The sequence below is a fragment of the Phoxinus phoxinus genome (assembly GCF_949152265.1).
Source record: "Phoxinus phoxinus genome assembly, chromosome: 23".
Classification (NCBI taxonomy): domain Eukaryota; kingdom Metazoa; phylum Chordata; class Actinopteri; order Cypriniformes; family Leuciscidae; genus Phoxinus; species Phoxinus phoxinus.
In genome coordinates, this window is record NC_136898.1 from 4,668,212 (window position 1) to 4,691,009 (window position 22,798).

Sequence of the window (22,798 nt, forward strand, 5' to 3'; positions counted from 1 at the left end):
AGGTCCGTCTTCCGAGGTGTCGCCTGTGGCCCGAGAACTTTAACTAAATGCTGGCTTTTTCCCCCTGGAAATTTCAGTTTCTGAACAACACCACTGTCGTTTAAATCTATTGTTGAAAATGCCACTTTGCTACATAATTAGAAATCCGGTGTAGCAATCCTTTTCTAGTAATCGCAAATGGCTGTGATTGGTCCATCCTCACCAAAGCTGAAAAAAGTAACAGATACCATGTGGTATCCACACCACATCCTTTAGCTGCGGTTATGACACCATTCACCTGAAAATGGGTAATGAGAAACGATTATTTTTATTAGCAGTTTCATTTTAAAATAGCAAGTGAAGAGTTAAACCACAATACTTAGTATCTATGCCCGCCGAGACCAATTAAAGACAAATTTCGGGGCACTGATGCGCGCACTTGATTCATATATTTTTCTCTCTCTGTGACTCACACGTGACATCTTTTCCCTCGATCTTGAGAAAGTGGAGTGCAGGGGGTTGGTTTATATCTGCTCTGAGTCTCTGGTGGTAGATGAGGTGGTTAAAGTTGGCAGAAGAGGGATCCAAGTGTTTACTCTCTAGATTATGATCCCATTAAAACGCAGGAAAGTATCTCTAAATGTTAGTCAACAGAATGACATTTGTAAATTTCCACATGTTTCTATATTCATCTTGGAGAGAAAGATGGGAACATCCAGAAGAGCATTTCTTACACGACTAGGACGTAGCAAAGGATTTCTTATTAAAGAAACCTACAGGTATGTTTACATTTAACCATCGCCAATTTACCATATTATTGCCACACAGTACTTTTTGTAAGGGTGCCATAAAACATAATAAATAAACAATTCATACTGTTGTACATTAATATAGTGAGTATAAAAATATATATGAACTTAATTTAAGTAATTTTCAGTGTATAAATTGGGTGTTTATAAATGATAGATGGCTTTTAAATTTTAGGATGGGTCCTTCACACGTTGATGGGTCCTTCACACATATTTGAGGGTCCATGGCATCTAAAAGATTGAAAACCCCTGCCATGAAAGACTAGCCCAGTTTGTTTTCTTTTACAGTTCCTCCATCACACATATTGTGTCAGAAAACAACAGTGGAGATGAAGTGCAGGCCTGGCTGGACAACCAAACAGGACCAGACACTTCCAGTTCTGTGCATTTGTTAGACATCAGGTGGTTTACAGAGAGCATGGAGGCAGGACATCCCGTTGCTGTTCAGGACAGACACGCATTACAGGTACAAGGGCAAGATCTCAATTGCTTCGTCTGCTTTTATGGACACATTACTTTAAAAAGAGCAAATTAACTAAGTATGTAAATACACTGCAGGTTAACACAAAACCCAACATAGACCAAACTGCAATGCTGGTGAAAACTTATGCCTGTCAAAGAAGAACTCCTTTGAAACACCACAATTTATTTCTAACAGTGAGTTATTTGGTGTCTCAACTGCTTTCTGTTTATTTGCTGCCATTGAGCTAAAGATGAGCAGTTATTCGACACTCTGTCTTGTAGGAAGCTCTTGAAATCTTGTCTCAAAATGCCGAATATAATGACAATGAAGGACGGAGCGTCGCTTTTAGACGGGCAGCTTCAGTCCTAAAGGCACTCCCCCATCGAGTGAAGAACATGGAGGATCTGAGGTCTTTGCCCTGCCTGGGTGACCATTCGCAGAGGGTTATAAAGGTGACAATTATGCTTTCCTGTAGCCTAAAGGGATAGTTCACCCAAAAATTAAAATTCTGTCATCATTTACTCAATCTCAAGTTGTTCGAAACCTGTATAAAATTCTTTGTTTTGCTGAAGGAGAACCATTGCCTTTGTCTTCAGCAAAACAAAGAAATGTATGCATGTTTAAAACAACTTGAAAGAGAGTAAATGATGACAGAATTTTAAATTTTGGGTGAACTATCCCTTTCAACAGAGCAGTAGATCATGGCGCTAGCTAGCAATGTCAAGGTAATGGATTCAATTCCCAGGGAAAGCGAGAACTGATAAAATGTGTAATTTGAAAGCAATGTAAGTCGCTTTGAATAAATGTGTATGACAAAAACTTGCATGACTTATTTCACCATTTAGGAGATTTTAGAAGATGGATCATCAAGAGAAGTGGAGTCAACAAGACAATCAGATCAATTTCAGGCCATGAAGGTAATAATGGGTATATGTTCAAAAATAGCATACTTTCATACTACTCAGACTATGTACTGTTTTTGCAGAAATATTCAATTCTGAATATTGCTGAATATTGCCGTCTTCCTTTTCTGCAGGCACTAACTGGTATTTTTGGGGTGGGTGTGCGGACGGCAGATCGCTGGTTTAGAGAGGGATTGCGATCTCCTGATGATTTGGTTCGCACAGGACAACAATTGAACCGTGCACAGCAAGCGGGTACTGCATTTCAATGTGCTTGAACTTCAGCAGATCGTCTTGACCATGTGATTGATTAGATATGTGTTAATAAGTCGTTTAACAGGTGTACCTTAATAAAGTGGCCGGTGATTGTACTGTGTGTGTGTATGTATATATATATATATATATATATATATATATATATATATATATATATATATATATATATGTATATATTATGCATATGTATGTATACCTATATTTAAGTGTGTGTCTGTGTAGAGTATTTAAAAAGATATTTGAACAATTGGCATCTATAAGTCTATAAATAAATTAGAGGAACATTTAGCACAGGTTAATGAGTTATGTGGTTCTTTAAAAAAACCTGAAATGGACGATCTAGAATTTCAAATGACCTTTGACCTCATCACTTTCAGGAGTCCAGTACTACGATGACCTCCAGAAGCCCGTCACTAAGGCGGAGGCTGATGTCATCAGTGATATCGTAGAGAAAGCTGTGCGCGCTGTGTTGCCCGGAGCGGAGATCAGGCTCATGGGAGGGTTCAGGAGGTCAGATCTCGCCTTAATACTGTATCTTCAAAGCATTATTGAGCATTTACCTGAATATACTGTATGTATATGTAAAGTTTGATGTACTATTCATCCAACTTTATAATAGAGCTGTGCGATTATATATTTTACATTTTGTGACAATATAAACAATCAAGCAGTTGAGATTTGCTATATACATTTCAGGGGGAAAGAAGTCGGTCACGATGTGGACTTTCTCATAACACATCCAGAAGAAGGAAAAGAGGAAGGACTGATGCCTAAAATCACAAACTGGCTGGAGGAGCAGGTACTTGTGGATTTCTTTGAATAGTTGGATGATCAAATCCTTCCCTTGTGTCTGTTTGGTGTTGTAAATACATTTTACTCCTGCAATATCTTTAGAAAGTAACATGTGTTTTTCATCAGGGTTTACTGCTGTATCAGAAGACGACCAGAAACTCTTATCTGGAAAAGATGGACGGTCCAGCTCGGGCTCCTCATAACATGGATCGCTTTGAGAGATGCTTTTCCATATTTAAGCTTCAGACAGGAAGTGAAACCGAAAGAGCTGTACGGGTCGATCTGGTGGTCAGTCCCTACAGCCAGTTTGCCTTCGCTACTCTCGGATGGACCGGGTCTAAGGTGTGTAGCTTCCTCACTTCCAAAGGATTCAATCCTTTCCAAAGTTTCACTACTCCTGTTTATTTCTATTATGTTATGTTTTGTTAGTTTTCAGTTAGTTTTATTGGTTGAGTAGTTTGAAAACAAACACTTTTAGTAGTACCTTTAAGTACTTCATTTAGTAATTTACATAGTAGTCAGATCACTGATTATTGATTGGAACACAATTGATCAATCAAACACACACACAAATATATATATACATTTTTCATTTTCTTTAAAATATGTTTTCATATTCGATCTTTTCTGACTGTATACTTTTTAATTCTATTTGCTGTGTGCTGTGTCTAACTCCAATGTGATGTTTTCTGGATCTCTTCATTCAAGTCCATTAATGTGAATGTTAAACGGTGTCGTCACACCTGACTTTCTCCTCTCGCCGTGTTTTGAGGTCAGTGATGTTCACTCACGCTGGGCTGTTTGTTCTGCAGCTGTTCGAGAGGGAGTTGAGACGGTGGGCTGGGCAAGAGAAGCACATGTCTTTGAGCAGTCACGCTCTGTACGACAGCAAGCAGGTGAGCCACATCGGCATGTGTCTATTAAAAGTACATCATAATAGTTAGAGTATGTTAAAGTGCCCCTATTATGCTTTTTTGGATATTACCTTTTATGTAGTGTGTAATATAGCTGTTTGTAAATGTAAATGGAGTTATTGTCTCCTAAAAGAACCAATTCTGATCTGCCTGAACATGTCGTCAGTAATTCCAGTGTTACTTCTTGCATGAACCTACGTAGGTTTGAAACAGATTTGCATAATGCCAGCCTATAGTCTCAACTGGCGGCTCACGAACCATGTCTGCTTTGACCCTCAAACACTGTAGTTGTAGCTGAGACTGGAAGAGTTTGGTTTGTGTTGTCGAACTGTAGAGAAGACGCTGATTTCGGCGCTTTGCTGCACTTCTAAAGGATGACGACTCATGCTGGAATTGATACAGTTAAACTGACGCTATCTTAACTGATTGCATCAAGCGCGGAGGAAGATCAGGAGCTGAATACAGATATGGTAATAGCATTTTGCTTCTGACACATACTGTAAGCTTTCTACCAATCAAAACAGACTGAACAATCTGACCAATCAGAGCGGAGTAGACCAATCACAACAGACTGGGCCATCTGACCAATCAGAACAGTGTAGACCAATCACAACAGACTAGGCCATCTGACCAATCAGAGCAGAGTAGACCAATCTAAAAAAAACTGAACCATCTGACCAATCAGAGCAGAGTAGACCAATCTAAAAAAAACTGAACCATCTGACCAATCAGAGCAGAGTAGACCAATCACAACAGACTGGGTCATCTGACCAATCAGAGCAGAGCAGGCTCTCAGAAAGGAGGGTTTAGAGTGAATCTTTTATTAAATCCTTTATCGAACCGTGTGAGAAAAGAGCTGATACTGCAATGTATATTATGAGTGGTTCAAATTTAAGTGTTTCTTTTTTTACCTGGGATGCATGTAAACTTAAAAGACTCCAAAACGAAATTAGGAGTCTTTAAAAGAGCATACAGGGGCACTTTAACATTCTGTGTAGTTTGACTTAAAATACTTTTGGCCTATTATATAATATATAGGTTTTATAAGTCAACATTAAATGTTTAACTGTAAAAACGCTCAACACCTTGCTAAAAAAAAGCTACATTTGCATCTCTCTCTGTAAAATTGTACAGAATCTATACCTCAGAGCAAAGACGGAAGAGGAGATTTTTGCCTTCCTGGATCTGGAGTTTATTCCTCCGTCCGAGCGCAACGCCTGAATCCAGTCTACCGCTCTCCCGTTATCACTAATGTGCCAGTGCTGGATCTCAGAGCCGGATATACTTCTGATCAGAGCTGCCAGTTATGATCAGATCACGTTTCACATGTAAACACTTATAAGATGTGCAAATGTTTTGCAAGCATCCGATATCTGCCAATAACTTGATCAGTTTTCTCCGTGTTTTGCACTATTGTTTAAGGTTTTTAACGTGGTTCTTCGTTAATAAGGTACAGTAATGAGAAATAGACATTCTCTTTTATCAGACACTTGAATGTTTATAAGATGTTGTCCTTATTTTATACTTTATAATTAAATATTTTAATTAAAACTGCAAATGTGTCACTATATATTATTTCCATGTTAGCGCTGCAGTTGTCTTTGGATACATGACCATTGGTGGTTTTTATGTAATATTTAACTGGCACATTGGTTTTGACTTGATTTTATCGTCTTAGCTGCTGGTGTGATTGTCTACAATTTATATATACTTTAATTTTGATAAAGTTGCATATACTAAACCTATAAATGTTCTACTTGACATTTCCGGAGATGTATGGAGGCTCTCAGTTTTGTCAGTGCGGATATTTGATGCATGTACACATCGTATATGCAGATGTGTTTGTGGTTAGATGATGACATTATTCTAACCTCCTTTTTGTGCACCTGGTACATTTTGACCCGCTTTTCCCAACCGCCAAACTTCTTTACATGCCCATTATATATTTTAAAACATTTTCTCGAATACTGGGGGAAAACAGACTACATAACTAAAGAAATAAACACACATTAAATTGAGCAGCCATTTTGTTTTTCTGGCATTGAAGCCTACTTGAAATACGGATATTTATAAAAAAGAAACATGCTAACATCGTTCTGTCAATGTGATAGTGTTTCATTAAAAGAATACAATATATTTCAGTTTTTCATTTAATATACAGTACTGTTTTAAAAAGTTTGGGGTCTGTAAGATTTTTTTAAATAAGAAATTATACTTTTATTCAGCAAGGATGCATTAAATTGATCAAAATAAAGATTTCTGAAGGATCATGTGACACTGAAGACTGGAGTAATTATGCTGAAAATTCTGCTTTAAATCACAGGAATACATTACATTTTAAAATATATTTTAATATAAAACAGTTATTTTAAATTGTAATAATATTTCACAATATTACTCTTTTTACTGTTTTTTTTATTTTTTATTATTGAGCAGATTTTTAAATGACAATTATGTGCATGGCATATATGAAAAACATCACAAACCTGCTTTTTTTTTTATAGAAATAAATAAATGAAAAAATATACAAACACTCTTAACTCTACCCAACCCAAAACATCCCAAAAAAAAAAAACATCTCCTATGAAGGTACAGTCTCAACAAAGGAAAGAATAGGATTCCACATTTTATAAAATGAGTTAACATGAGTCTCTGATGGAGTGTTTAATTTTTTCCAGGTGTAGAAAGGACATTAAGTCCTTCAGCCAAGAAAAATTAGAAGGGTGTCATGAGGATTTCCCTTTTTACTGTATTTCTGATCAAATAAATGAAGCTCTGGTGAGGATAAGAAACTTCTTTCAAAAACATGAAGAAATCTTTCTGGCCCCAACAGTATATGTACTGTATTTTAATACTGATCATCTGATTAATTTCGAAGAGGAAATGTTGGCGTTTCAACCGTCGGGTGAAAGGAGACGTGTTTTGTCTCCAGTATATAAACAGACGTCTCTGTCTCTGCGGGGGATCTTTCAAGTATAAATCCAGCTCTGCGTGTCTCCTTTCTGCCAGTGTTAATGTTAATGGAGCAGCATTTATTTAGCCTTTACAAAACAATCAAATGTGCCAGGAGAGAATTAATCCATGATTGTACAATACATTTGCCTTGACCAGTGCAGTTAAACATTATAGAGACATAGTAGATATCATATAATAAATAAGAAAAAAGCTGCTGTGCTTACAGTATATTCAAATTAACAATCTGCTTATTTGAAAACACAAAATAGCCACAAGTCAAACCAAATATGTTTATAATAATCATTTTAAACCCTTTTCTCTGAGATAAATTATTAACATTGACGTATCTGACCGGTATTTTTCTCTTTCCCAATACAATTTCTCACTCAAGGTTTTTAACTTTTTCTTAAAGGGACAGTTCACCCAAAAATGAAAATTATGTCATAATTTCCTCACCCTCATGTTGTTTCAAACCTGTATGAATTTCTTTCTTCTGTTGAACACAAAAGATATTTTGAAGAATGTCTGTAACCAAACAGTTAATTGACTTCCATACTATTTTTCATTTCTACTATGCAAGTCAATGGCTACCGTCAGCTGTCTGGTGGTTAACCCACATTCTTCAAAATATCTTCTTTTGTGTTCAACAGAGGAAAGAAACTCATACATGTTTGAAACAACATGAGGGTGAGGAAATTATTAATTTTTGGGTGAACTATCCCTTTAATATGATGCCTTTTAGACAAGATACTATGGTAATGCTCCAGTTAATAAAACCCCCAGAGTACGGTGTAAATATTACGATATATGAAAATGATAATCAGTCCGTTTGATATCATCACTGTGTTTTTGTAAGGGGCGAGAAAGCATTTTGAATCAACACAAAACATAACACAACTAACAATGTTTTGAGTTTCATCTCATATTCTTTGCCTATAGTCTTTTTATGACGTTTTGACGTTCCATGTCACAAAAGTGTATAATAAACTAATTGACAGCGTGAAACATCACTCTAAAAAAATGCTGGGTTGTTTCAACCCAATTTTGGGTCAAATATGAACAAACCCAGCCGTTGGGTTGAATTTTTAAATTACATTTTTAACCCAACGTTTGGGTTTGTCCATATTTGACCCAAAATTGGGTTGAAACAACCCAGTGTGTAGTGTTTTATCTCTGTGACAACAATGTGAGTGTATTGTTTTATCTCTGATGGCTGCTGGTTTGCAGGCTCTTGAAGTGGCGTGTCTTCTTCAGGTTTGACAGGACATAAACCGGCGTGTCTCATTTTATCTACCTTTAAGTTGTATTTTATGGCGGTTTGAAACCGGCAGACACCTTCTGCTAACAACATAATTGACCTCTAAATGTCATTTTAACTTCAAAGGGCACGTCTAGGTTCACACCTCACATCAGCCTTTACATTACACTCTTAACAGGAAAAGGAAAGGCCCAAATGTAGCGTTCCCTCCTCCCTTGTCTTTCTCGGCGAGGACGCTCCTTTCAGTCAAGTGTCCATGATGTGAAAGCATTCACAAACATGGTGATCTGGCCCCGGCTCTTCAGTGGTGTGTGTCGTAAGAGACGGGGTGGGTGGGTTTCGGCAGTTATGCTCAATAGGGCTTAATGCCTCCTTCACACTTCCCCTCCCCGGTTCCAGGTGTGAAACAAAAGTGCTCTGAATGGGCCGCCGGAGCGTCCGGGACACCTCTGGTCTCCGTGAGGAGCAGATCTCTGGAGGAGACGAGGCTCTGGCCCTCGGTCACAATCACAGACCTGCTTTTCCAACCGGGCCGGTTCCCCGGGTCCTTCTTTGAGGTCCACTCCTCTGATTGGAGTCAATGAGGGATTACTGGATGTGTTGCAATCAGGGTTGATGGGATTAACCGGATTAGTGACTTTCATGGGCATTCCCTGCATAACAAACGAGAGCAGAACACACACTATCATGAGGCCGTGTTGAAGTCGTTAAACATTGTACAATCACAGTTCTAATGTGATAATTGATACGTAACATACAATATCACAGAAATGTCAAAATAATAAACCCATTTGATATTGGCACACTAAAAGAAGAGCAAGGTGTTTAGGATTAACAAATATTCTCAACATCAGGAAAAGAGCAAATTTGCTATGTATTAAGATTTGAGTAAAATTCTGTTTTTACCACGATATTTAGTAACTTTATTATATTATATATAATGGGCAGGCCATTTGGGTATTAACACATTTTAGTATTTGCTTCTAAGGAAAATTTTACTATAGACACACACACACACACATACTGTAGCCTATATGTATATGTATATATATATATATATATATATATATATATATATATATATATATATATATATATATATATATATATATTATTATTAATGTGTATGTATATTAATTGTATCTAACATAAAAGTTTGTGTGTGTGTATATATTAATATATATATATATATATACATACACACACATATATAGCCTATATATATATATATATTATAATATATACACAAACTTTTCTGTTAGATGCAATTAATCAATTTGTCAGCACTAATATATATATATATATATATATATATTTATTTTATACAGGTATTTTTAGGTTATGTGTCATGCATTTATTTATTTATTTTTACGATATCTGTGATTTATTTAAACTGTATTTATTTCTTTTAAATATTGGTATCAGTCTAATGTTGGATACTGTCAGCGTTTATTTATTTATATATATATATATATATATATATATATATATATATATATATATATATATATATTGATGGCTAAAACTATGACCATTCAAAAATTGTTAATTGAAATGAAAATTAAAAACTTATTAAAAACTATTTTGTCCTCTTTCTCATTTCTCACAACTTGATGTACTAAAATAACTAAAACCGAAATGAATAGTTTTATATATATATATATATATATATTTAGACATTAAAAAGCTAATAAAAATGACATAAATACCACAAAACTACTCTTACAAACTTTAAAATCAAAATGAAATCAGAAAATATACAAATAAAAAGTAATACAAAAAAATATAAACAATATCTATCCCAATGATACTAAAATAACACTGATGTATTTTATTTTATTTTAATATGTATATAACATTCAAATGAAAGGACTGTTTAAATAAATGTATTTCTTTTATTGAAACCTTTAAATATAAATGTTATTGTTTTGATTTCAATGTTGTGTAATGTAATGTAATATAATGAATAATGTTTCTAAATGAAGTATTGTGCGCAAATCTGTCAAAGGCTACTCCGCATAAGAGTAAAAACATGTATAAATGTTGATGTTCTGATTATTTTGCAGTGGTGTGACGCTCTTGGTGCCGGTGTTGATTTTGCACAGCTGGTTGTGTGACCCTCGGGCCCCTGCAGCGCTGGAGAGGGACAATACCTGAGCAGAGTCATAACAGAGCAGCAAACAGCCCTATTAGAGATGAAAGAGCCTCAATGAGGACAATCAAAGGCCCTCACTGCCGGGGGCCATTACTCTGAGAGACTGCCGTCTGTAGCAGCACTTCAGGACCCAGCGCAAATAATGCCTTTAACTCCACTCATCAGCGCAGCAGAACCGCGTTATGGGCTGAGCATCTCAACTTGATGATCAAAACATATCCAGCGATAAAAAATGCTGACAGTATCCAACATGAGCCCGATCACACTGATACCTGTGAGTACAAGAAATTCAAATAAAACTGCTTTCAAATTATATGTCAAAGAAATGTTTTAATAAGAGAGGAGAGTCTGTGGAAATCATTCAGATAACTATATAAATTAATGACACAAAACCAGTCACAAGTCACACGGGTATATTTGTGGCCATAGCCAACATGGGTCAAAATTATCGATAGTACTTTTATGCCAAAAATCATTAGGATATTAAGCAAAGATCATGTTCCATGAAGATATTTAGTAAATTTCCTACAGTAAATATATAAAACATTTATTTTTGTGAGTGAATGCAGCACAATCGTGAACATAAATGCACAACTTTAAAGGCGATTTTCTCAATGTTTCCATTTTTTTGCACCCTCAGATTCCAGATTTTCATTAGTTGTATCTCGGCCAAATATTGTCCTAACAAACCATACATCAATGGAAAGCTTATTTATTCAGCTTTCAGAGGATGTATAAATCTCAAAAATGAGATCTAAAAAATGACCCATGTGACTGGTTTTGTGGTCCAGGGTCACAAATGTGAAAACAGCCACGCTGACACAAAACCTAAAGAATACCAGATTTAGTAAATAAATAAATGACAACATGACCTAAAAAAAAAAAAAAACCTGCTTTAGAACTTTAATCAATAAATAGATAGATAAATAGATAAATAAATGCATGACACATTATAAATACCTGATTTAGAACTTAATAAATAAACGCATGACACATAACCTAACTCAGTCATGCAACTCGTACTCTTTTAAAAGAAAATCTTCTACAAATAACTTTTTTTTGGCTGTAAATGGTTCTTCAGCTGCTGTTCTTGCTGTTAAATTACAGGATCTTCCGATCAGTGTTTGGGATTCTGGTTTCTGTAAAGCACGAATAGGTGAAACCAGGTTGATTGGACACATTTTCCCTTTCATATCAATGGCAAAAAGTGTCCCGATCAACCTGAGTTCACCCTATATTGATGATTTTACTAAACGCATTGCTATCAGCTCAGGGACATTATAACAGAAGAGTCTCTCACACACACACACACACACACACACACACACACTGTAATCTTTGCTTTAATGATAGTGTTAGTGAGATGAGAGGTGGCCCTGCCGTCTCCAACCCCTCCCGTCTGTCTGTCATCCATAAAAACAGGCTCCTGTCTGATTCCTCTCTGCTCTCTCACACACACACACACACACACACATCAAAGTCAGCCCCAGGTTTATCACATATCAGGGCCCGGGGACAGCGGAAACGAGACGGGACCGTCCCCTAACACTGATCCTAGTGGAATATAGAAACCTACAATACAATTACAGAGAGATCAGTGGCAGATAAGAGAGGAATGAGATCGGGTGTTTGTTTGGCCTCTCGACAGATAGAAATGAAGATATGATGAGAGAGTGTAAACAAATGATCTGCCCTTTGAACCTTTAAATGGGCCGAAGAGGGAACAATATTGACAGATTCAACCGTCTGAATGATTTTATTCTCTTTATTTGATTGGTTGAGATGATGAATGAACATTATATAATCTCTCTAATTTTGTTTTACATAAAGGAGCTGCTTCCATTCATAATTTGTAATCATAATTGAACTGTAAAATGCCTTTTCCAGAACACCCAGAAACATATTTAAACATATAATTCTTCTAGAAAATGGAAAAAAAATTTTTTGAATGATTCTACAACTATACATAATATTGACTGTTCTTTTTATGTGATATTTGATAAGGCGCACCGTTTAGAGACATTATGACAAAAAACACACTTCATTTCATCAGTTTTAAAATAAATAAATATATAGGCCTAACAAAAATTAAGAAATGAATAAACAAACAAGCCAAAAAAACTAAAACAATCAAGCAACCATCCAACAAACACACTGACACATAACCTAAAATGACCTGATTTTTGAAAATAAAGAAATATGCAGACAACCACACTATGTCATAAAAATACCTGATTTAGAAAATAAATAGCAAATACCAAGACAGCCACACTATGACAAATAACAAAAAAATGATTTAGAAAAATAAATATCAAGACAGCCACACTATATGACAAATAACCTAAAAAAACTTGATTTAGAAAAAAAATGTTTATATCAAGACAGCCACACTATATGAAATAAAATAAAAACCTGATTTAGAAAAAATATTAAATAAATAAAAACCAAGACAGCCACACTATATGACAAATAAGAAATAACTTAAAAAATACCTAATTTAGAAATATAAATAAATAATACCAAGACAGCCGCACTATATGACAAATAACTAAACCGTACCTGGTTTAGAAGATAAATAAATGCATAATAAATACCAAGACAGCCACACTATATGAAGTAATAAATTTTTTTTTTAAATGATTTAGAAAAATAAATAAATAAATACCAAGACAGCAACACTGTATATGTCAAATAACTTTCAAAAGTACCTGATTTGGAATTTATAAATAAATAAAGATGACTATAAAGATTTGCCAGCATCTATCTGCAGGTAATAAATCTTCTAGTTCCTTTGTATGCATAAAATCTCCACCCTTGGCGCCGTCTTTCTTTCTTTTTCCCTTCATTGAGCCCAAAAGGGATCAAACCCTTCAGATCCTTTAGAAACAATAATGGGACAATCTGAGTCTGTTTTATTTGCTCGTCTGATAATCAAAAGTGTCTGGCGGGCTTTGAAATCACGTATTCTTCAATAGTGGGCCTGATCAGCTTAATCTCCAGCACGCAGCTGATAAACCAGATCAACTATGCGTAATGATCCCGTTTGGCTGGGTGAATAGATCCAAGGGCCGACAGTTATCTCCATCAGTGGTGGTTCTCTGCAGACTACTGTCTCCAAACTCGTGTAGTGTTTCTAAAACAGCCCATTAACCTCTACCTGCCACTTCACAAGAGCCGCACGCTTTGATACCAGAACCTGCTGAAGAGGGGTAAACAAGAGCTGAATCACACACACTCACAGCAACATGCAGTGTGTGTGTGTGTGTGTGACACCGAGAGAGACAGACACGTTTTCACTGAAGTTTTCTCCTATTGTTCTATCAGAGAAACTGGCAAGCAAACAATGAATAAATAAATAAACAAACAAACAAGCTGGTTTGACACAATTATTTTTATTCAACAAAACAAAACAATTGTGCTTATTTAAAAAAAAGAAAGAAAAAAAGATCTTACTATGAAATGTTTCAGCTTCATTTTGTTGTGCTGGCACTGTAAACAAACTAATAAATGACACATTACCTTAACAAAATACATGATTAAGAACTTAAATACATAAATGACACAACCTGAAAAAGCCTAATTTAGAACTTAAATAAATAAATAAATACATACATTTATTTAGAATGATTTAGAATAAATAAATGATAAAAACTAAAAAATATAATTTAGAACTTAAATAAATGACACATAACCTAAAAAATACATGATTTAACTCAAATAAATACCGGTAAGTAAATTATTTAGAACTAAATAAATAAATACATACATAAATTACAAATAACCCCCCAAAAAACTGATTTAGAAATTAAATAAATAAATAACACATAAACTAAAAAAAAACTGATTTAGAACTTTAAACAAAGTAAAAAAAAAAAAAAAGACACATAAGAAGTTAAATAAATACATAAATGAACAAACAAACAAACAAACAAACTAGATGTCCTTTTTGGATGGTTTTTGTTTCAATTTGTTGATAATTTCTGAAAGAAAGAAAGAAAGAAAGAAAGAAAGAAAGAAAGAAAGAAAGAAAGAAAGAAAGAAAGAAAGAAAGAAAGAAAGAAAGAAAGAAAGAAAGAAAGAAAGAAAGAAAGTTTGATGTTTTTTATGTGGATTTATCTTTGTGGACATACGATGATGCTTTTTCAATCAGTTTGAAGAGATTTTTCTCATGAAACACTAAAATTTCACTTTTGAGATGACCAAATATTGCTGTTGGTTATGAATTCCATGACTCAGGCTCTGTTTTTAACCTTGAACTTCCTCCATCAGACTCCTTCTAGCGTGGACTTATGAAATCCCACACACACACACACACACACCTCAGCGAGGAGACGGGATCAGAGATGGTTTTAGGGAGGGGATTACATCTCCAGACTTACTGGTGCCAGGAGTTAATGGGTTCACTCAAGGCCGATTGAGACGTCTTCATTACCACACTTGTGAAAACTGAAGGGGTGGAGATCAGGACAGGGGAGGATGTTTCCTTTGATCCGGGCCAAGTGAATTGTAAATGAGCTGGGATTAGCCCTATAAATACTTGAGCCTCATGCTGGAGGTGTTGATCAGTGAACCCAAAGCCACGCTTCTCAGAACACAAACACAGATCTGACTCGCTCAGTCACAGGACGTCCCTTCTGGAAACTCAAGAAGTGCGTCGCCTTGTTTGATACGGGATATTTGCCTTTTCCTTTGCTGGATTTGGACACGTCGTCTTGAGATGAAGGGGCATTTTTCCATCGAGTGGCTTTCTCAGAGCAGCCAGGCCTTGTGCAGCTCGGCATCCACACACCCCTCGAACTCCTGGGACGGCCCGAGCACCTCTGGCACGGCATCCGAGAGCCTTCCCGGCTTCTACAGCAGATGGAGACCGGAAAACACGGAGGCTCAGGAGAAGCGTGCGGAGCCAGCGCAGCCGGGAAACAGTTTGCTGTGTACGCAAGAGACCGAGTCGAATGACAACAACATCATCCAGCAACACACTCACGGTAAAACGCTTTTCTAATAACCCAAGAGTAACTTCTATGCATTTTTTTTTTTCATGATTTGATGTAAATCCTGTAAAAAATACTATTTTTATATTGTTTTTCATATAATTAACAGTAAAATCGTATATATATAATTATAAAATAGAAAAACAGTTATTTTAAATACAGATCTACAATACTAACATTTTATGTTATATTTAATTTAATTAACTTGTTTTTAATTTAACTATTTGATGTAACACTTCTCCATACATTTCTCCTGATCCTCCTTGTTTTCTAAATCATGTTATAGTTACAATAGTTAAAAAAAGTAAAAGTAAAAAGTACCTAAGCTTTGCCAACACAGGAATAAAAGACATTTTAAAATATATGAAAATAAAAACTGTTATTTTACATTTTAAATAATCATTTAATGTAAAGTTCTAAAACACTATTGTTATTTTTTTGGATTGAATGAGTAGTAAAAAAAGTAGAAATATTTAACTTTACACTTTACACTATTTATCTTTAACATGGTAACAAAAGTACTATTAAAATACTGTTATAATAATAAAATAAAAAGTATAAAGCCATTTTGTTAGTAAAATATATATTTAAATGCTTACAGCAAATTAACAGTTTACATAGGATCCACGTTATTCTAATTTTGTGATTTTTTTTCCCTACATTTTCTTCTATTTCTTTTTCATTTGAGCATTTTTAAATGCAAATGTATATTTTTTCTTTCCCTCTTGCACAGTTGTTTTTTGTGACCTGACCTCTTGATCTGAATATGAATCTGTTTGTCTTCTCCCAGCATCAGAGGCCGGTTTCAGCAGCAGCACGGAGGAGGAGGAGACGTCCGGCTACGAGAGCGAGGGGGGCCGCTCTCTCTCACCCGGGGCCCTCAAAGAACCGGCTCCGTCTGCATCTCCCTCTACTGGCCGCAGACCCCGAACAGCGTTCACCGCCGAGCAGATCAACAGTCTGGAGAAAGCCTTCAAGAGGAACGCTTATCTGGGAGCCCAGGACAAAGCTGAGCTCTGCAAAAGACTGAATCTGTCTGATAAACAGGTATGAGGTTGATTTCTTTTTTTTTGTAACACTTTACAATAAGGTTTCATTTGTTAACATTAGTTAACTACATTAGTTAACATGAAAAATGAAAAATACTTCTTAAGCATTTATTAATCTTCAGGGTATGTTAACACAACAACGGTGTAGTAAAAAACGTTTATACTTTTGCCTTTTTTTGAGAAGTTTTGCATACAGAGGACAACATTGCAAAACGACTAAAAACGCTGTATTGTGCATGCCAGGCCAGTAGATGGCGATGCCACTGTAAATGAACACTATGTGCCACAAATTCCTGTGTTTGTAGTTTACACGGGGCGATATTAGAATCTCTTTTTGAAACCCGTTTGTGTTTACAGGCAATAAAACACTGTAAACATGTAAATGAACGGCCAAGACGCATACAAGTTTTCTGTTTTTAGTTGAAAACTCTGCTGTGTAAAGTAAACACCCCCTTTGTTAATGTTAATTTAAACATTCACTAATATATTATTAAAATCAAAAGTTGTATGTGCTAAAATTAGTTAATACTGTGAACTTAAGGGCTGTCTACACGGCACCATTTTCAACTAAAAACTTTGGCCGTTCATTTACATGACAACGTTTTGAGGGTCTGAAAACGGGATTCAAAGTGAAAGTTTTCAAAAACTATAGTTATCGTCTCTGTGTAAACTACAAAAACATGAATTTGTGAAAACGGTGACCTCATGCACATGCATATTACAGTAAATAGGCACATGGTGTTTCTTTACAAAGTGACATCGCCATCTTCTGGCTTGGCATGTAAAATGCAACATTTTGGTTGTGGATCGTGACAAGTTGTCATCTGAAAAAAAAAAAGCAAAGTAGCCTAAATCGTTGTCGTGTAAACGTACCCTAACATGAACAAACAACATTGAATTATATTTTTATTAACTAAAATTAAAAAATTAAACCTTAAAGTAAAGTGCTACCATATTGTTTAACGGACCAGAGCTAACATGAACTAACAACGAACAGCTGTAATTGGACCTCATTAGGTGCTAAAACAATTGATTTTCAATAATGTGATTTAAGTGCTTCAACTTGTTATGTGCAAAATATGAACTTACGTTATGCTTCTCTCCATCAGATCAGAAACTGGTTCCAGAACCGCCGCATGAAGCTGAAACGGACCGTTCAGGACAGCCTCGCTCACGCCTGCCAGGCTAAAGTGGCCTCGCATATGATGCATTACTCCGATCTGCACGGTTTCCGGGCCGCTCCGTATCCCAGCTTCTACGCGGGGGTCCAGGAGAGCGCGACGCCGTACGGCTCCGGGTTCCACTACGGTCCTGCCACCTCCGGAGGCCTGCCGAGCCTGCCTGTGGACGCCCTGTATCAGTACAGCCAAATACAGAGCCTTCCCGTCCATCCCAGCAACCCCTCCATGATGACCCCGTACCCGCCGTACCACTCTCACTACTACAGCACACAGTGAGGAGAGACCGCCAGCAAACCCGCCATTTCTGCCTGGTACTACTGTTAGTCAAGTCTTTGTTTACATCTGTGCATTTGTGAATACAGGGTGAAGTGCAATAACAAATGTGAATTTTTTTTTTGTATTGTTTTGGAGAATTATTTAAATATGTTTGTAAATCTTGAAAAATGTCTATGTGTACAAGAGGAGTGTATAAATAAATCTTTTTCTATTTGACTACACCGCTTGTTTTCTTTCGAAGGGTGTAAAGTGCTTAATTTCTACACACTAGTAACTTTTTAAAAAAGAAGAAATTAATACTTTTATTTAGAGAAGATCCAATAAATGTATTCAAAAGAGACATCAACATTTAATCTTACAAAATATTTTTTTATTACAACTAAATGCTTTTCTGTTCAGCTTTGTTCATCAACGAATCATGAAAAAATGCACCGTTTCCACAAAAATATTAAGCAGCAGAACTGTTTTTATCATTGATAATAATCAGAAATGTTTCTTCAGTTTTATCTAATAAATGCAGCATTGGTGAGCAGAACTCCTTTAAAAAATATTCCACAAACTTTTGAACTAGAGTGTAGATAATTTATATTGAATTTAATCTTACTTATTCTTTACAATTATTATATAATAATTATACCATCAAAATACAAATAATATATTTTGTAATGTCATTATGACAAATAGTTATTCTAATGAAACTATCTTTTATTATATTCAATTTTTTTTCTATCCTCTTGCACATTTTGAAGTTAACCTACAAACATGTTACAGTCAAACATATATGGCTACAACCTTTTGTTAAATAACTAGTTAAAGAAACGTTTAGCTGATTATCAACTATAGTCAAACGTATAACTATAAAAATCAAATACTGATACATTGGGGGAAAACTTGAATACTTTTACCTGAGCTCATTAAAAATGTATTTTAAGAGTAAAATTGACAGCCCACCCTGAGGTCATTTCCATGTACTATGTTCCAAAGATGCATACAATGGGAATATAGCTGGAAAAATGTTTCTATACATTTATTCACATCATTCCTTATGTCAGATCAAAGAATGACTATTATCAGCCTACATTTTTTGGCTGGTCTGCCTCAGTGGTCTAACAGCAGTCGTCATTGTGAAAATGATTGAGCTGGCCAATCAAATCAAAGACAGGGCTTACCGTTTACAGAAGCAGTCAACGCAACACTTTAGTTTTAATGGTGAAAGTGCATGAGGAGATGCAAGTAGCTAAATATTTAACATTTGACAACAGTTTTACAGTAGAAAACCGATAATATGTGATGGAAAGTTGAAATTACTGAACTAATTATGCTATAATTTTCCATGAATCATGTAATTCATAACTATGTTTTAGACATAATAGAGTGAATGAGTGCATATTTTAAAATAAAAGGATTATTTGCAGCCTTGGTATCAGAATTTAATTATCACCATCTTGTTTCTTGGGAATATGCAGTAAATGAAATCACAGAAAAGCATACCATTTAGAAAAAAAAGTATTTTATTGTATAAAACAGACTTTAAAAAGCCAAAAATGAAACCCACACCTCAGAAAACCCCACCCCTTAACCCAACTAAACAAAAGGCAGGATTAGTTTTCCTTTTTCCCCAGAACACGTAACATCCCCCCCCATTATAATCATGGATACAGTACGTCAAACTCTAACCTCTGTTATGTTAAACTACACTTACCAAACATAACCAAACAAATGAGGAAACAACAAAAACAACTGCTTTCTCAACGCTGATTGCTGTTGCTATACAAAGACAGAGTCGAACATCAATCCCTCTTATACAGTTTTCTGCTGGCCCTTCTTTCCGATCAGAGACTTGTGGATGTGGGGAATCACACCTGTAGGGAAAGTGACGGAAACAAATGAAATTAAAATAATATCAGAGCCAGTCTTACAACTATAACAGCATCAGCGTTTTTTTTTTTACAAATCACACCACACGTTACGCAAATAAAACTCACCTCCGCCAGCAATGGTAGCTTTGATAAGCGAGTCCAACTCCTCATCACCACGAATGGCCAGCTGTAAATGCCTTGGAGTGATACGCTTCACCTTCAGATCCTTGGAGGCATTTCCAGCCAACTCCAACACCTGCCAATATGACAAATCACTGGGTTTGCATTTGCTTTATATGCACAAGAGACGATTCATGTATAACCAGCCAGCCAACAAACTGCCACTATGACATCCAACAGGTTTGTTTAACAAACGGTGCCAAAATAACACCATTACCTCAGCAGTCAGGTACTCCAAGATAGCTGCGCTGTACACGGCTGCTGTGGCTCCAACACGACCATGGCTGGTAGTTCGGGTCTTCAGGTGCCTGTGGATACGACCTACAGGGAACTGAATCACATAAACCAAAGAAACGGTCAACATCATACTGTTAAATTTAACATCAGTCCATTTTTTCCTCTCTCTTTGGCAGAGGAATCCATACCTGCAGACCAGCTCTTTGTGATCTGGAGATTGCTTTCGCCTTGGCTTTTCCGCTGTCCTTTCCAGCCTTTCCTCCTGCCTGCGGAAGCACAAGAAAAAGGATTTATTACTCAAAAGTCCCACCAAGGCTCATTGAAATTACATTGTGCTCAATGTAAATGAGGCATGCTTTCTTCAAAACAAACGCAACAAAAAGGTAGCAACATCTGGTGAATCGGAACCATTTTGTGAGTTACGAAGGCATGGGTAACGTTATTGTTAAGACCATTTTCAAGAATGAAGTGATAAAATGAACAAAAAAAAGACTAACGTTAGAAATAATTTTTGCTCGGAGTTCTTAAAAAAAATAGCTTTAGCTTATTTACGTTTATCTGACGAAGATACAGCAAACAGCGTAAGAAAATTACTTTGAGGTTTGACTTTTATAAATAAACGACGTTATATCTACTCTACTAACTTAAAAATATAGATATATTCCACCAACCAGAGTCATAATGCGCTAAATTTAGTTTAAAGCCAGGAAACTTTGTCCTGGATTCCAAATATCACATTTACACACACATTTTCCGGCTTTTTTATTCCTTTTTAAGAACAATACACCAAATTCACTTTAATCCCATGGTCGGCGCTCTATTACCAAAACACTGCAACCCACAAACACTAACGTTACGAGCTTAAAAGCCATCACGTGCACAGAATTAAAGCACTGCACAATTACGGTTTATACACAACACATCGGTCCGAGCTAAGATTTATTTGAGAATTTAGACAATTAAAAACTTATTTTACCATATCGTCAGACGAGCTTCTTCTCTTTTCGCTTGAAACGGAGGGAAAACACAATGATGCCCACTTCAGCGATAGCGCGCTACGGTCCAGCGTTATAACCAATCAACGAGCTCCGTCTTGGTTTGAAATGGTGATTTCGTCCAATCACAGAACGTTTCACTATGTGGGTGTTTTTTAGTTCTCTTTTTTTTTCACGGACCACCAGCGCACTAGTATTGTGCGCATGCGTGCCGCCGTCATCTTTCATTACATTAAAATCGATTAAACTATTATTTTGAAGAGTTGGGAATGTTTCAATCACAATAAAATATATAGACTAATAACATATCTGACATCTAGTGTAGCTTATGATGTTGTCAAAGCTACAATGCAAAACAAATAATTGAGGACGTGTTGTTTTTACTTTATGTATTAAGGACTCTTTCTTATCAGCTCCTCCTTCTCGCTAAAATTGTAAAAGTGCCCTCGTGAGTTTCTTTCATTTTGTTGACTTTGACGACCACTTTGATATTTTAGCTACTAACTGAACAGGGTGTGTACTAAGCTTATAAGGCAACTAAATAAAACAAACAGGTTTTTAATTTTCCCTCTTTGCAAGACTACAAAATGGAGCAAGTGAGGAACACAGTTTGTTAGTCCTTTGTATTTTCTTATTATTTAATGGCTCCTCCTCTTCATCCCAGTCTTTCCCTTTCAGTTCTTCTTTCCATCGTTCACAGGATGATCAGAGTTTATACGTGCAGTTGTGGGAATTTGTCTCTGTTAATATTTGACCAGATGTTAAAGAAGCACATTTCTAGGTGTTTAAAGTGTAATATCCAACATATTTTTTTTAATGTATGATCCATGACCCCCCCCCCCCCACACACACACACACACACACACACACACACACACACATTGTGAATATACATTTTAATTTAGTTGTTTCCCCAATATAGTCAAAAGTAAAAAAATAAAAATAAAAAACAATGGTTCACATTGTATGGGTTATGCTTCCTTTGGATCTGTTCTTAGTATTCTTTTATTTTTTGAAACTTTGTGAAATATGGCATATAGAAATGGGCAGACTCTGCATGTGAAACATAAAAGCTGTTTTACTTCAGATATGGCATGAAGTTTGATATTGTTATTAAAATCCCTATAGGCAATTCAAAACACTGAGTGTGCATGGATGAGCGGTAGAGTAATAAATGGAATAATTAGTGGATTATTTAAGAATTCATCAAAAATAACTTTTGAGACAAAATAAATATGTTTTGCTCATCTTAATTATTATAACATTCAATATTATCGGCATCACTAAAGCACATAAGAACAGTGTTAGAAAGAGCAATAATGAGAACAATTTGCAATCATGTACTAACAAAACATTTGTCTTATTCAATATTGTTTAGCCCTGAATGCCTTCTACAGTTAAACGTGATACAATTAATCATGTGCGCAGCACTTTTTTACTTTATTCAATGCCATGAGAACATCAGGTAGGCCATACTCACATTGTCACATTAACATTAGCTGCCAGAAATTAAAAAAATACATACAA

The 22,798-nt window shown here is 35.7% G+C and overlaps 3 protein-coding genes across 7 annotated transcripts; 2 read left to right on the forward strand and 1 right to left on the reverse strand.

The window, feature by feature from the left end:
• Positions 1-235: 235 nt before the first annotated feature.
• Positions 236-10,810, forward strand: polm (polymerase (DNA directed), mu). 5 transcript variants are annotated; one of them, XM_079599257.1, is made up of 12 exons: positions 236-287; positions 679-758; positions 1,077-1,254; positions 1,347-1,445; positions 1,533-1,703; positions 2,097-2,168; positions 2,288-2,408; positions 2,807-2,939; positions 3,126-3,228; positions 3,348-3,563; positions 4,034-4,117; positions 5,270-6,402. In XM_079599257.1, exons 2-12 carry the CDS (start codon positions 685-687, stop codon positions 5,354-5,356), a joined length of 1,338 nt encoding a protein of 445 aa, XP_079455383.1. In that variant the 5' UTR covers positions 236-287; positions 679-684; the 3' UTR covers positions 5,357-6,402. The 5 variants fall into 5 exon arrangements, 4 of the variants coding, with proteins under 4 accessions (XP_079455383.1, XP_079455381.1, XP_079455380.1 ...); XR_013796092.1 differs by lacking the exons at positions 236-287; positions 5,270-6,402 and adding exons at positions 4,509-4,605; positions 10,415-10,534 and having other exon boundaries at positions 436-758; XM_079599255.1 differs by lacking the exons at positions 236-287; positions 5,270-6,402 and adding an exon at positions 10,415-10,810 and having other exon boundaries at positions 436-758.
• A 3,962-nt stretch (positions 10,811-14,772) lies between these two features.
• On the forward strand, positions 14,773-18,216 carry ved (ventrally expressed dharma/bozozok antagonist). Its single transcript, XM_079599272.1, has 3 exons — positions 14,773-15,488; positions 16,285-16,541; positions 17,653-18,216. The coding sequence occupies exons 1-3, from the start codon at positions 15,221-15,223 to the stop codon at positions 17,998-18,000; spliced, it is 873 nt and encodes a 290-aa protein (XP_079455398.1). The 5' UTR covers positions 14,773-15,220; the 3' UTR covers positions 18,001-18,216.
• A 1,277-nt stretch (positions 18,217-19,493) lies between these two features.
• Positions 19,494-21,385, reverse strand: h2az2b (H2A.Z variant histone 2b). Its single transcript, XM_079599285.1, has 5 exons — positions 21,253-21,385; positions 20,465-20,542; positions 20,257-20,370; positions 19,986-20,115; positions 19,494-19,862 (listed from the first exon to the last, which is right to left on the reverse strand). Exons 1-5 carry the CDS (start codon positions 21,253-21,255, stop codon positions 19,801-19,803), a joined length of 387 nt encoding a protein of 128 aa, XP_079455411.1. The 5' UTR covers positions 21,256-21,385; the 3' UTR covers positions 19,494-19,800.
• Between the last annotated feature and the right edge of the window lie 1,413 nt (positions 21,386-22,798).